General features: G+C 47.2%; 1 protein-coding gene across 5 annotated transcripts; it reads left to right on the top strand.

Annotated features, from left to right (window-relative positions):
* The first annotated feature begins 4,454 nt into the window (after nt 1–4,454).
* Nucleotides 4,455–12,458, top strand: LOC122364115 (ATPase H(+)-transporting accessory protein 2-like). Of its 5 annotated transcripts, none has more exons than XM_043334204.1 (6): nt 4,455–4,553; nt 9,501–9,569; nt 9,809–9,936; nt 10,224–10,451; nt 10,774–11,230; nt 11,572–12,458. In XM_043334204.1, exons 2-6 carry the CDS (start codon nt 9,518–9,520, stop codon nt 11,649–11,651), a joined length of 945 nt encoding a protein of 314 aa, XP_043190139.1. In that variant the 5' UTR covers nt 4,455–4,553; nt 9,501–9,517; the 3' UTR covers nt 11,652–12,458. The 5 variants fall into 5 exon arrangements, with proteins under 5 accessions (XP_043190139.1, XP_043190137.1, XP_043190141.1 ...); XM_043334202.1 differs by having other exon boundaries at nt 4,492–4,557; XM_043334206.1 differs by lacking the exon at nt 4,455–4,553 and adding an exon at nt 4,561–4,609.
* The last annotated feature ends 1,386 nt before the right edge of the window (nt 12,459–13,844 follow it).

Genomic DNA, 13,844 nt, shown 5'->3' on the forward strand with positions numbered 1-13,844 from the left:
ATAATATGCTGTTCGGTGCCGCAAACCATCATGCAAGGCTCTAAACAGTTGGTCAATTCATCACCGTACCATCCTCTCCGTTTCTATCTCAAATTAGCCTGGTGATGTTCTGCCTCACCCTGTCCCTATTTCCCCCCATTACCAGAAAGCCATCTAGCCGCATGAGAAACTACCGAAAACCAATTGCCTTCCACTGCATTGCCTTAATTCCTACAAAACTTGGTCAGGCTCCACAACTTTGCATAACAAATCAATGAGCAATTATATGCAAAGTCACTTATGTATGTATGTACCTACATACCTAATCATATCGACGCTGCTTTCTACAGATGGGATTGAAGGGAACTAATGAGCTAAGTACAACAAATATATATATGCGAATTCTTTGGGAGTCTGTGGTTGCTTTATGTCATGTCCGTTAGTGCCAATAAACGGGCACTGAAAACACCAAGATTGAATAAACATTAGCTTATGCAAATGTTCCGCCTCATAATTGGTAGTTTATGATAAACTAATCCCAGTTTGTGTCTGTTCATCAATTCTTCCCCCGTCCACCGAAAAGACCGGACCCGCGGCATCCTCAAGTCCGCAGTCCCCCAATCAGTGCGATCCCGCCGCCGCCGGGTACCGCCTCCCCCATCGCTCCCGATCCCGACCGATCATGACCGGTGCTGTCGGCGGTTTCATCGGGCGCGCTCGGCGGCACGTCACGGCCGACACGCGCCGCCCGTTGCGTCACAGCGCGCACGTGACGCCGGCAGCGGCGTCACTGGCGAAATTGTTCGGCCGAGTGCTCGCGCGCGACCCGCCGCCCCTGGTCGAAAGTGTAAGCGGGCGCGCCGGGCGACCGGTGACCCGAGCCGTGACGAGCGGCGGCGCCCGCGGCGGTCTGAGAGGACACAAGGGTGCTGTGGGGTCCCTGTTTTATGCCTGAAGCAGGCGGGCTGTCGACCACCTTCAACGCTAAGTCGCAGACCGCTGAGACATGAAATGCAGAAAATTTTCCTAAACACGCCGATCCGAACAGTCAGCCGTGGTCGATCCCTGAAGAGACGGCTATTACATGCGAGCTTTACGCTACAGAGAAAGTTAGATGGAAAAACCAAGCATTTGTAGTTGTGACGTAATGACATAACTTCACCAACAAACCGACCTTGAAATGCAGAGCACTGGCAGGTAATTGATTATTGAATATGCCTACCTAATTATAGCCTCGGTGACATTTTATCAAAGCACAGCAATGAGCAATGTGACCATTGAAAACAAATACCTACAAAAGTCAAGTATGTTAATATCGACCTGAGAAAAGATGACCTGAAATAATCCTGATGATATAAGCATCACCCAAAAGATGCACAAGACCAATTTAGGAAAATATTATTCATTTTAGAGTCAGCAGGCCTTATTCAAAGTTCATTGCCTATTATCTGTTGTAAGAATTAAATTTCAAAGCGAAGTACCTATTTGGCAGAAACTCGGCATCAAGCCTCCGCCCTCACACGACTACTAAAATCAATAGACCGCAACTCGTCGCATGCGTTGATAGCGCGACTCACAACAGCAACTCAAATGCCCCATTTCTCAACTGGCTCATTCAGAGTCCTTGTGGAACGTCGAACGCAACATAGAATGCGTCAATCGCGGGCCGACATAATTCTACCACAGCACGTGCAATGTGCCATTGACAGGTCCGTTCCAGTACCGCAGCCAATTATCGCTGCCTTTACGAGCCGTCTAGTTTTGTAACCATCCAAAGGGCCTGGGACGCTCCAAATGGCAGTCAAGTGACTGAGAACTGGGCATGTTAATGTATTCTTTAAGTGTCACTCTGTTGCGAACGGTGGCGATACATGACAAAGGGACCAGGCGCAATAAATTGCTCATCATTTCGTTAAATAACATTTCATTCAGGCTGTTTCTTTTTGTTCCATGGCAGTTCTTATAACCTCATGCAATTTATTAAGACAAATCGATATGCACTATACCTACATCAAACTCTGAACTGACTAAATTCATGTTGTCAAAACTCAGAAGCAATAGGTGACGAGCTACACAAATAGGTAAAGAACCAGTCAAGATCTCATTCGTTCGAGCGAAGGCACCAATGCGCTTACCTATTCATTAACTGTTGATTATTGATTATTCAGTTTAATACGAATAATGCAAAACATAAGCAAAAAGTGATTTTGACATTATAATATTAAGAGCACCAGCACTGGTGCAGAATTACATTTTCGTAAAAACAGCTCGCTCAGTGTGCAGGTATAGAGCTCCGTTACTCCGGCAGCGCTGTGGCAGGCCGATATTACACGCCCCGGGAGCACGTGCAGTGTCGTCCGGTCACGACCCCCGCACCGAGAGTGAAAGGCCCGCCATCGCAGACCACCGAGCGTGCAGTTAGCGCCACGACGCTTTCTAGCGTTATGATGAGCGGTTCCAAACTGTTGGACAAACTCGGCTGGTTATTGTCCAGGGCCATATGTCATACAGAGCGCGACCTGTTTGACGTGGCGCATAAGCATTGCGGGATTCTACGCACCGGGTGTCTTTTTCGAAGGCAAAATAAAAGAAAAGAGCCGTGTTAATGTGGGATATGAAGATTATATTATCGTTATACCATGATTACCCAAGTTAGAGCTGGAAAAATATACACAAAACGCGTCTTTTTACGGTTTTCGTCTTTTGGATACCGGGTCGTTGGCCTAATTTATTGCCGAATCTTAAAAGTTTTTTAGCACAAGACCTTAAAAATACATAAGCATATTTTGTCGTATTGTTTAGCTTTATTAGTTCTTAAGAATTGAATACTTAATCGGACCACAGCAAATCGTTCAGGTCGGAGCTTTCGAGATGAAACTGCAAAAATTTGTCCGCGTTTTGTTATTGGGGTTCGGTAGTAGTAGTAGGTAGTAGTGGTTTATTAAAAAGCCATCCACGAGACAAGTGGCTATTATGGCCTTCACGTCAATAAAATCGGATCATAACATGCAGGGTAAAATACACACTCACGATGTTACACAACCTAAAATATACATATAGCCTCCCCAGTCGGTATATTATCGATCATAACAAACTGAAACATTGCGCATAAAAATGAACGATTCCTTGTGAACTGAGAAAACTCGGGCCGGGGGGGGGGGATGGCGAAAAGGTAACAGCAATTTTCGTAGGATGTATGTAGGTATGTACGGGGTATCGAAGTGCTAACGACCAAATGTATTAACGAAGAATGCATGCGGTGCGAAGACATTCATTGTTCAGATTCATCAGATTTCATGACATAACTTATAGGCTGCTTTGTTTCCCGAATATCAACTTTTCCGCTCAACGGACAACGCATAAGCTGGCCGTTGATTTCAGTCCTTTCCAGCGACTCAGCCAGCTCCGTGTTAATTGCGGAGGCCCAGGAGCTAATGTTGGGGTTCGTGGATCGGCCTTTTGAAATTTGAGCCAAATGCCACGTAGAGGCTACGTATAAGCTTTTGTGGGCTCTCCGGAGGCCATGTGGGGTCCCATGAGACATGAGGAGTCCGTAGGAGTCCACGTATACATATAGTGCCTTCAAGAGCCGGGTTGTGAGCTGGTAGAGCCGGTAATGGCTTCCAAGTTCCTGCATTATGCCCCAAAAGACCGGCGAGGATCCAAGAAGCAGTTATGATATCTCGAGGAGCCGGTGTGGGTGCCCAAGAGGCAAGAACCTGTGTAGGGCCCTTATGGGCCTAGGTGGGTTCCTCAGAGGCCATCGTGATTCGTGAGGGTCCTCAGAAGTCAGAGGCCGTAGTGGGGACGTTCAGCAGCCAGTGTGGGCCGGAGGTCAGGTCCGCCCCCTGGAGCCTGCTTGCGGGCCCTCAGACCTCAAAGGCCGTCGTGGGGTCTTTGAGGCCAGCGAGAGGACTCCAGTTGCGGTCATATGGTGCATCAAGGAGCCGGCGTGGGGTCTAACAAACAGTGTGGAGCCTCAGGAGCCTGGATGGGATCCACATAGATCTGCGTCAGCCCTCACAAGCAAGTGTATGTATAATGTATATACGGGCCGGGCCCGTGGGCCGTGTGCCCCACTCTTGTCCTTGTCCTTGTCTGCATTTTGACAAATGCTGCCACCCTTGAAGCTGGTCAACACATGTGCTGCCACCTGCATGGAGAGCAGCGGGACTAACCACAAGCTAGGGCTTCTCGTGACATTCGAGATGCTCCAGTCATGTGATATCGGTTCGCGTACTGACCGCTAGATGGCTGGTCAGCTGACCCGTATCGATTATAGAGCTGCCAGTGTTCAGTAGCAAATGATACTTTGCTTTATTATATTACTTTGTTAAAAAATATAGTAGATTATGAATTAATAATTTTTCTCTCTTACTAGCAAAATATTCGGTCGTAGAATAACCCATATTTCCGTAGTATTTTTGCATTAGTGGAAGCTGGTTGCACGTTTCCCATCGAATATCGATAAATTTGACGACAAATACGGCGTGGCTGCGCCAAGTAATGGCGTAATCGATCGAACAAAATTTCCCATTGGACATCGCCCGTTCGATTTTGGATTTTTGGAAAAGGTAGGTAAGGACTCGAAATTAGGGAGTTGTTCCACTTCTTTCACTTCTCAGACAACGTACTAATTTCGAGTTAGGCCCTGCCCCTGTTCATTTATTAATATTTCGCGTTCCTTTTCCTTCTATGGATGATGTTATGAAATGATCGGTATTCTTCCTACTTTGCAGAGTTTTTCCAATTGAATTTTCATGACAGTGTCTCCGAATACATGAGCACAGGGGTGTCGTTTTCCGAAAATGATTGGTAGGGCCCAAAGGCGGCGGCCGGCCTTATGTGACGAGGTTTACAAGGTAGGGCACCCCCAAATCTGCTTTTCTCATCGGATTTCGGCCACTTATTTTCTCGCCCTGGCCATTGACAAGACAAACCAAAATCTAAAAAAAAAACTGGAAGTCTAGGTCCTCACCGAGCTCCATGCACAAAATGTGCAGTTATATGTATAGGCAATAGTGTCTGAGGAATGCACGCCATTCTGAAAGAGGCTCACGCCGACTTAAAAGGACGGCTGTGCTGAAAGGGGCCAGGAACGGCTTTGAGGGCCCAAGCTGACTAAAAAAGACGGCTGCGGGGCCGGGATGGCTTCGAAGACCCACGCCAATTGAAGGGTTCGAGAACTAACGAGGTCTCGAAACATCACGATAGTTAGAAAGACCTGCTTGCCAAAATAAAAGAAAGACAGTACGAGGGGCGTTCAGAAGTTACGGGCCCGGCCATGAAGGAGCAGAGAGATACAGCATCGACTTATTAGTCCAAAAAGTTCATTTACCCAAATAACCAGCGTTAAGGCAAGCACACTTCGCGCAGGGTTTCGCGAGAGTCCTCAAGGTCTCCATAATCAAGTGGGTTTTGGACCCATCCTGCACGTACAAGACGGCTGCTTTCGTCTCCCTGCTGTCAGTGAAGTTGCCACCGCTAATTTCCTTATGTTGGGGAAGAGGTGGCAACCAGAGGGGGCAAGGTTCGGAGACAAAAGTGGATGCAACAAGCAACAACTCGAAGCCACAGCTCACCGCTTCACTGATCGTCACCCCGCTTATGTATGTACGCTGGTGCGTGGTCGTGGATCAGGTGCACTCTATGTCAGCTTCCCTATTGCCTCTCCTCGATGTCTATCGAATGGACGCACAGCATCAATTGTGCGCCCCTGTTATAGAAAAGAAAAGTGACAAGCAGAGCCCTGTCATCATCCCAAAATGCAACCACTTTATCACCTTCCCCGACTGATTTCACCTCGTTGTATTCATTTGGTGGCCGCTACTCGGTGTGCTTCCACTTGTGCAACTCGGTCACGCTCTTAGGGTCAACGTGTGACGCCCACAATTCCTTTACGGTAACAGGCTGTTCAATGACATCTTCTAGACATAGGCGGCGGAACGGGGAGGGCACCGGGGCACCGTGATTTTGATTTTGGCATTTTAACATTAGCCCTATGGGCGTTGCATGGAAAGAATGGGACCAAAAGTCAGCTGTTCCCCTCTTAATTGAAGGTGTTCCGCCGTTACTGCTTCTAGATCTTCGATAAAGCGGCCAAAAACTGACGCTAAGCCTCCTTTCGAGCTTGCCTTTTCTCTGTAGAGTCAGCAAACGGGAGATACATCTTGCAAAGATCTTAAACATACTAAGACGCTCATGAATTGCTTTGAGGAACCCGATAGTTACCTCCGCTTCTGCACTGCGTGCTTCCAGACAAGATACATTTGTAATTTGCAACAAAAAGTGCTCATTTTTCATCTTTTCTTGAGTCATAGATAACATGATAGATTCATGTTATCAATGCTTGAGTCAATGCTGTTGATGACTGGCCACTAGGGGGTCACCTTCAATGATCTGTTGACCAAAATTGGGCACGATGCCCACTATTTGACGCTGCTGTAAGGAAGACAAACCTCGACATGTGTTGTCAGTTGTTACCAACTTTTCGTGAATAACGCTTGGTGCCCTTTCTGCAGTACCTACTATGAACCGAATCACTGCTCTCCTCTGGGCGTCACCCATCCTATCCGCGATGTCGAACTATGTTGCGATTAATTAGCAGCCCGAATAAATCGCAGGGCAGACTTAATGGCTACGTAAGTGGACATCCCAATAACACATCATTTAACACACCGCCTTGCACGCCGAAATTTCAACTCCTTCATGGTTCGGCTCGGAACTTTTTGAACGCCCCTCGTAGATTATTTGCTTGAGTTTTCGTGATCTGATGCGGTAATGGCTTGGCGTTGGACCCTCGGGAATCAGGCTGCATCACCCACTCAAATCAATACGAGTATACCTATGGCCTATTCTGGAGCATCGTGGCACCTTCCGAAGTCGGTGTAGGGCCTCCAGCGGCTGGTGTGGAGACGGATCGGGGTCTATTTGGGGCGGTCGCATGGTGTGCGGCACTCAGAGGCAGTTATGGACCTCTATAACCAACTGGTCTTTCGAGACTCTTAGAATCCACCAAGGACCAAAGTCCAAGACACGACACCTCATTAGTCGTGTTTACATAGGGTTCCCTTAATCTTCCCCTATTTCTCCCCTATTTTCAGATCGAATTTTAGGCATCATAGCGCTCGCGTGTAACGTTGCTATGGACGCTATTGTTGTTAGAAGCATACTAAGCATCGTTTATGCTGTAAACAATATAAATTGGGCTTATTTAATACTCGAAATTCAACAATTCATATTTTGAAGTAATTTTATCCTGCCCTTCAATTCCCTCTTTAAGCGACAAATAGGGGAGGATTTGGTAGCGTAGCGCCTTTCCAAAAGCTGCTACGCTACCATATCCAGTGGTTCTCAAACTATCACATCACAAAAGCGGCGTGCTGATTGGCCGGCAGTTCCGAATCGTCCGACTGGTGGTCCCCGACTCGACAAGCGCACGTGCGCCAACGCATAAACGGCAGAAAGTCAAGGCGGAAATTTGACAGGTGCGGTGTTCTGATATTGCCGTGGATGTGATTACACCTACTGGAATAATAGCTCAGCCGTTTAAAGTATGTTAAATGCTAGATAGTTTTCTGATTTTTCTTGCTTTGAGCTTTCATGTGCTATCACTTTTACCTCAGTGTCTAGTCTCAGTCTGGAAGCTATTTGGGAGAGCCCTAAAGGTAAGTAACAATTGCAAACTGCTTCTAGAATGACTTAGTTGCGCCATATTTGTAGTGAAGCGAGGTAAAGGAGACAGAGGATTCCTTTATAAGGGACATTTAAGAGACAAATAGGGGAAGATTAAGGGAACCCTATGTAAACACGGTTATTGTCGGCTACATGCACCTACTGTGGCGAGAACCTTTTATATGTGCAATATGCATATGTTATGTGCTTATTTGCTTATTTGTTTATTTTGATATTTTTATCAACTGATAAGTGACAAAAGATTGGTAGGGCTCAGCGAACATTGGTAGGGCCCAAATAAACATTGCTAGGGCTCGGGCCCTACCAGGCCTATACAAAACGACGCCCCTGCATGAGCAAGTAAATGTGTGTCAGGAACAGATTTTCCTATTCATGTTATCTGTTAATAGTTAATATGATGCATTAACCCTGCTCATGTATCCCTTATTAATGTTGACGTTGGTTTGCTGACAAATGTAAGCCAGGGGCCCAGCATTTATCTAATAGATATACCAGGTGATTTTTCATGGGAGAGATGGACTAGTATGCATTTATCCAACACATTTTATTCTAAACATTTTTGCCTTCTGTATCTACCAATCATTTACTAACAATCAACATTGAACAATGCAACCGAACCACCTGCTTAATGCTTTCAAGTTTCAACCTCACGTTTGCACCTTCCAATGCATCGTCTGCATACATCCAAGTAAATTAAAGTTAACAAAACAAACTTCAAACATAATTAAATAATGGTAACCTCAATTTTATGAATGATGTTAGAAAATGATCTTATGCTCATGATACAATGAAATGATAGTAAAATAAAGTCCAAAAAGTATTATTTATCTAGGTACTGTAATATATGCCAAATGAAAGGATGACACACATGTAACAAAAATTGACATTTTTTCAAAGCACATATTGATCTGTTCTCTTATAAATTTATGGGAGGGAACCATGAAAGATGCCTTTTTAAGTGTCCAATCATCCAATTCCAATCAAATATGTGTGTTTGTAGGCTTGTTCTGGCATTACTTTATCTGCCAAGATAGGCAGACTTGAGAAAAATTGAGTGACTGTACCTTTTTTAAATGTTCTATACAACTTGTCAGGAATTCAGGAGAGGCAATGCGAGTTTGAAAAAAAAATTGTGTCAATTTAAGCAGGTGGGTCTCTAAGTCTACTTGCACTATTTGCCTCACCAGGCACTCATGTGTGATGAGGTAAACTGCATCTTGCAACATTCTTCAAGCCTAATGCCAAACATTGTCTGAATCATCCTCACATTTATTAGCTGCCACCTGCCAGTATCGCTGAATCTGTTTCCCAATTGTATCAGAGTTTCATGTTGACATATAAACAGATTTCGTTAATAGGAATTCAGCAAAAAAAAACTTTTTTTCTGGTTTGGTCGGCAGAAACCCAAGTTGATGGTAATCAACTTTATGGTAATCAACTTTATGACATCAGATTCAACTAATGACCTCTAGTCATCCTCTAGTCAACAGCTCCTTTGACCTTCGGCTGCTTGGATAAGAAAAGTCTCTGGTGGCTAACCATTAATGATTAAGCATCAGACATCCTGTAGATTAGGCAAAGTTTTCATACCTATATTTTGGCTGAGAATGACATGTATGATGCTTCACTGCAATGGTGCCTAATTGGACTGACCAGGTCCTGAAAGTTGCAGGGTGTATGTAGAAAAGTTCAATGCAAAATGAACCTGACATTTGCAGGGTGACACACACATTGCTTTGCAATTGTTGGTTTCACTGACATTTGTGGCAATGGCATGCTCCAATGTTTTAGGTGGATGTTAACTAGGTTTTTCTTGCTGTTCACAGGTGAACATCAAATCAACATGAAACATTTAACCCAGTGTGTGGTGCTAGGTCTGCTGGCATCAGTGATAAGTAAGTACTAATGTTCTTGCTGCCAAGTGCTACCTAGTTGCCAAAGATGACAAGGTGTCACAACCTTGTCAAAGACATAGGTACTGAGAATGAAAGTGCAAGGAACTACAAACCCTTAAAAGTACACTTTCTTCACTTGATTTGTTGAATGTGATCTTGATTTTTTGTTTGGTTTGTGATAAATACTTATTTCAACATAACATGTCATGGTCATTAATACATCTTTGTCTCTGTTTCAGACTGTGATGACCTATTTGTTGTGAACTCTCCGGAGGGCGGGATCGCCTTCTCAGACACAGTCAAGGAGGTCAAGTCCAGTGAGCTGGAGAACATCCTCGACACCGTCTCTGGAGTCACCTCGCCAAAGGTCGGTAAACGCGCGGTGCTAATAGTTCATTCTGGTAACGATGCCTCATTCTCACCAACGATGCTTAGAAGGGATTGCTCTGACAATTGGATTTTTATTGTTCGTATCTAATGCACCACTCAGATAAGATAAATGTCAGTCCATAGATCTCTACAACAGTGTGAAGAGGCGTGTCAGTAGATAAGTCATCCTAGCTATCAGCCGGTTCTTGTCTACCGCTTTTGTTCAGGCTCTGCCCGTCCCACCTGACACCTCGGCTCTAACCTCACACCGCTCTGTCTTCACAGGGGAGCTGGGCGGGCGCGCGCGTGCTCTCTCCGTTCCGGTACCCTCAGCTGGTCTCCCTGGTCACGGTGGCTGTCTCGGATCCCGAGCCGCTGCCGGGCTCCGACCAGTGGAAACACTTCAAACTGGACGGACCTTCCCCAGACGCCGACACCGCCTTCCACAAGCTGCACGTGCGTCTGGCCGGCCAGCCCAACACGCTGCCCACCATCAAGCTCGAAGCCGAACAGGTTTGTTGCAGGATTTTGCTTTCAGTCGACTGGTGGCAGTGATGCGGTGTTCTGTGGCCTGAAACTGCTTCTATGCCTTTTCTGGTTGTGTACTGATTTGTCTTTTGATTTCGCGCTACCTTTCATCACGTAATAAAGCTCCGTGTGATGCCCCTTACCAAAATAATAACATTTTAAAATATTTTGCATTTTTCGTATCTGTGATGGTGAGGTTTCATTTTGCTCCAAATAAGCCCAGTGCCCTCGTGTTTTTCTGTTTATCCGTATAACCTGTCCTGCCTTCACGAACCTCCGTAACTGACCCCGCCGCCCCCTGCCTCAGGATGAGGACTTCACGGCCGAGGCGCCGCAGTCTGCCGGCTCCCTGAACGCGTCGAAGCCGGCGGCGCGCCTGCTGCTGCGCGAGCTCTCTCTCCTGGACGGCGCCGGGGCGCAGCTGACGGAGCAGCCGGGCCGGCGCGCCGTGCTGCTCTCGCTGCACGCGCTGCCGGGCGCGGCGGCCGAGGGTGCCGGCGCGGCGGCGGCGCGGCAGCTGACGGAGGCCGTGGAGCGATACGCGGCGGCCGCCAGCCAGGCCACCGACGGCCGGGCGCTCACGCTGCTGCTCACCCAGCCGGTGGTGAGCCGGCGCGCCCGCTCACTGATGGCTGACCCGACCGTCGAGCCGGACACTGTGGACCTCAACCTGGCCGGGGTCTACTCGGACGACTACCCGGTCATCTTCAACATCCTGCTCATCACCTCCCTCATCCTGGTCTACATTCTGGTGGCCTTCTCCAGTAAGTATGCGCTCGGCTGTACCGCAGTGACAGGGCTGTTGCTAGCGCGGGTGGGGCGAATGACTGAACAGGATTTTGTTTGGTGGCTTTGCTTACGATTGTCTGTCAGTATTTTTTTTAAGTTTTGGTTTAAATGCCTTCACTGAATGTGCTTATCACCGTTTCATCACGTTTTTTCCAGTGTTTAACTTACAACGATCGCGTTTCTATACAATTATCTTAATCATACCCGCCTATTTTTATTTTTTCCCTAGTTTAGCCCATTACTTCCGACTAGCTTTCTATGCATTTGACCCATCTCTTTGGACGATAGTGACGCCATTACGTCCCTTTGTTTCCAGTCATGACCGCCTACATGGACCCGGGTAAGGATTCCATTATCTACCGCATGACCAACCCCAACATGAAGAAGAACAACTAGATGACACGGACGACCACTTCTTCCGTCACTGTGCCGCCACATGTGCGCGCATCGAAAGCTCCAACCCTCATCGGAGCAGCTGCAATTGAACACCCATGATCTGCGGTGGAATCGCTACCGCCCGGCGCATTATACAAGCGCTGAACTGGGACTGAAACAAATTCCTCGAAACGTATATGATTTGTCCTCATTTGTGATATATCCACGATGTTACGATCCCAGTAGAAGTACTCGTCTATGTACATACAGACAGATGGAACATTCCATGCCCTATAGCCGTTTAGTCGTGTGAGTGGGAGGCACCCGCCTGAGTTGTGTCCATCGGCGTAGGAACATCTGCCGTCTACCCGTGGCCTATGTTGCAGCTGTCTAGCTCGTAATCCTGGGTGCGACACAGCGGGACGAGTGCTGCCTCTGAACATCCTGTTGTGAATAGTGTGTCTATGTGTATGTATATGGCGGACGCACAGTTCTCAAAGGCCAGAACCACTAGATATGGTGTTTTATTATCTGTTTGGAAAGGAACGCAATCGGAGCGTAGAACAATACCGTAAAGGCAAACGCCTGGGATGTTAGAGAATGAAAAGGCGATAGTCTTTTTGTTTGTTGATTTGTTGCCATGGTGACAATTCTTGGTGGAGATGCGGACAGCCTAACGTTAGGAGGTCGAATAATCGAATCATGTGAGGAGTGAGTGTGGCATGCACGTTTCACGTGTGTGGTGGATATCTGGAGACCTTTATGTAATCTTGTGTGAGATGCTACGTGTACGTTGAATATAGTAAATAAAAACCGACGTAAATGGCATAACGTTTGTAAGGCGCCGTGGAAGGCCTGTACTTGGCATTATCGTAACTTCAGGCTTCTGTATACCGGTATGCAGAGGATTACGCCGTACCCAATATCGGGCAGATTTTAAACTTGTGTTGACTTTTTGGAAAGAGGTTTTAGTGAAGTACGAAAGAGTGAGGAAGGGGTACTATACTGTATGCAAGTATATATGCACATGCGCATATAGCCATAGATCTCGCATAGACCAGTGGCATGCACCGATATGCGCTGAAAACCGTGTTACCCGAATGTGCTCCGGGCGTCAGCGACATCTATACTAACAATTGTACTAGCGACCGACCCACGGTCAGAGCTGCCTGCATTGAGACCTGGGGTGGAACCGAGAATAGCTTCATAACGCTATTTTACATCCAGCTTCCGCGCAAGCTCCACACAGTTCTGTAATATGCCGTACAACAGATAGTCCGTGCCGTGGTGGTAGTGGGGGGGGATCTATCGTAGTACCTGTATCGTAGTGGGGGAAGATATGTGAGTTCCCGCCCCCTTCCTGCCGCCCCCATTACTGGTTGCTGCAGGTAACGGCAACGCGGCCGAAGTGACAAGCTCTAAGTTGTCCTTTAATCGGAAAACATCGACGATGCGTTTTGTTGAGACGAATACAACACAGGTGTTTGATTAATAAACGGACAAAAACGTTTGTGCTTGCAGGTCCCTCAGTATCTAAGCGTCAAGCGAAATTGGCAGGCAATGAAAGACACACAGAGGGCATGACGCGAGTCAAAGAAGTAGGTCAATGTGATGAGTAGGTAATCGTTTAGTAAGCTTTTGCTGTTGCTAATAAAATCTTAGTCACCTCGCGCCCGAGAAGCGCCATCGCCATTTTCGTGAAGCAATACATGAACTCACCGGACAACGAAACGTTACAGACCAACGGCATGGTTAGCTGGACAGGTGCAACTGTCCATAACTCATTCTCACATCTACTTCGCCAAATAAAACAGTCTATTGTAAAATACAGCTCGGCAGAGCCCCATAAATTAGGTGCACTGAGACGGCGCTCTGGCCCGCGGCTGATTCACTGCACTGTGTCTGAGCCGCGTCAGCCCGGTGTAAAAATGACTGAGAGCACGGACACTGCACTAGCCGACAGATGCTAGCGTCCGAGCGCTCGCTAACGCTACTCCCTCACCCCATTGTGAGCTCACATGCACTCCTAGCGGCTGCAACTATTCCCGACTTCCCTAGAACAGAAGTTTCGAGCAACGTTACTGCTGAGTAGCCGCCTGGGGACCGAAGCCGATCGACGGTCCCCTAAATCAGTGGCGAACTGCCGCGGGGCAAAAAAGGGCCGCTGGACCCCTCCTGGCGCGGCCAACTAAACGTACACATTATCCAGCGCCG

Source organism: Amphibalanus amphitrite, unplaced genomic scaffold, assembly GCF_019059575.1.
Source record: "Amphibalanus amphitrite isolate SeventyFive unplaced genomic scaffold, NRLGWU_Aamphi_draft 000657F_arrow, whole genome shotgun sequence".
Taxonomy (NCBI): Eukaryota; Metazoa; Arthropoda; class Thecostraca; order Balanomorpha; family Balanidae; genus Amphibalanus; species Amphibalanus amphitrite.

What these genes read in the sequence shown, in the direction of transcription:
- LOC122364115 (XM_043334204.1), top strand. Translation starts at nt 9,518, where the DNA reads ATGAAACATTTAACCCAGTGTGTGGTGCTAGGTCTGCTGGCATCAGTG. An exon ending in TCTGCTGGCATCAGTGATAA is followed by an intron (nt 9,570 to 9,808) that starts GTAAGTACTAAT and finishes TCTCTGTTTCAG; the next exon opens with ACTGTGATGACCTATTTGTT. An exon ending in TCAAGCTCGAAGCCGAACAG is followed by an intron (nt 10,452 to 10,773) that starts GTTTGTTGCAGG and finishes CCCCTGCCTCAG; the next exon opens with GATGAGGACTTCACGGCCGA.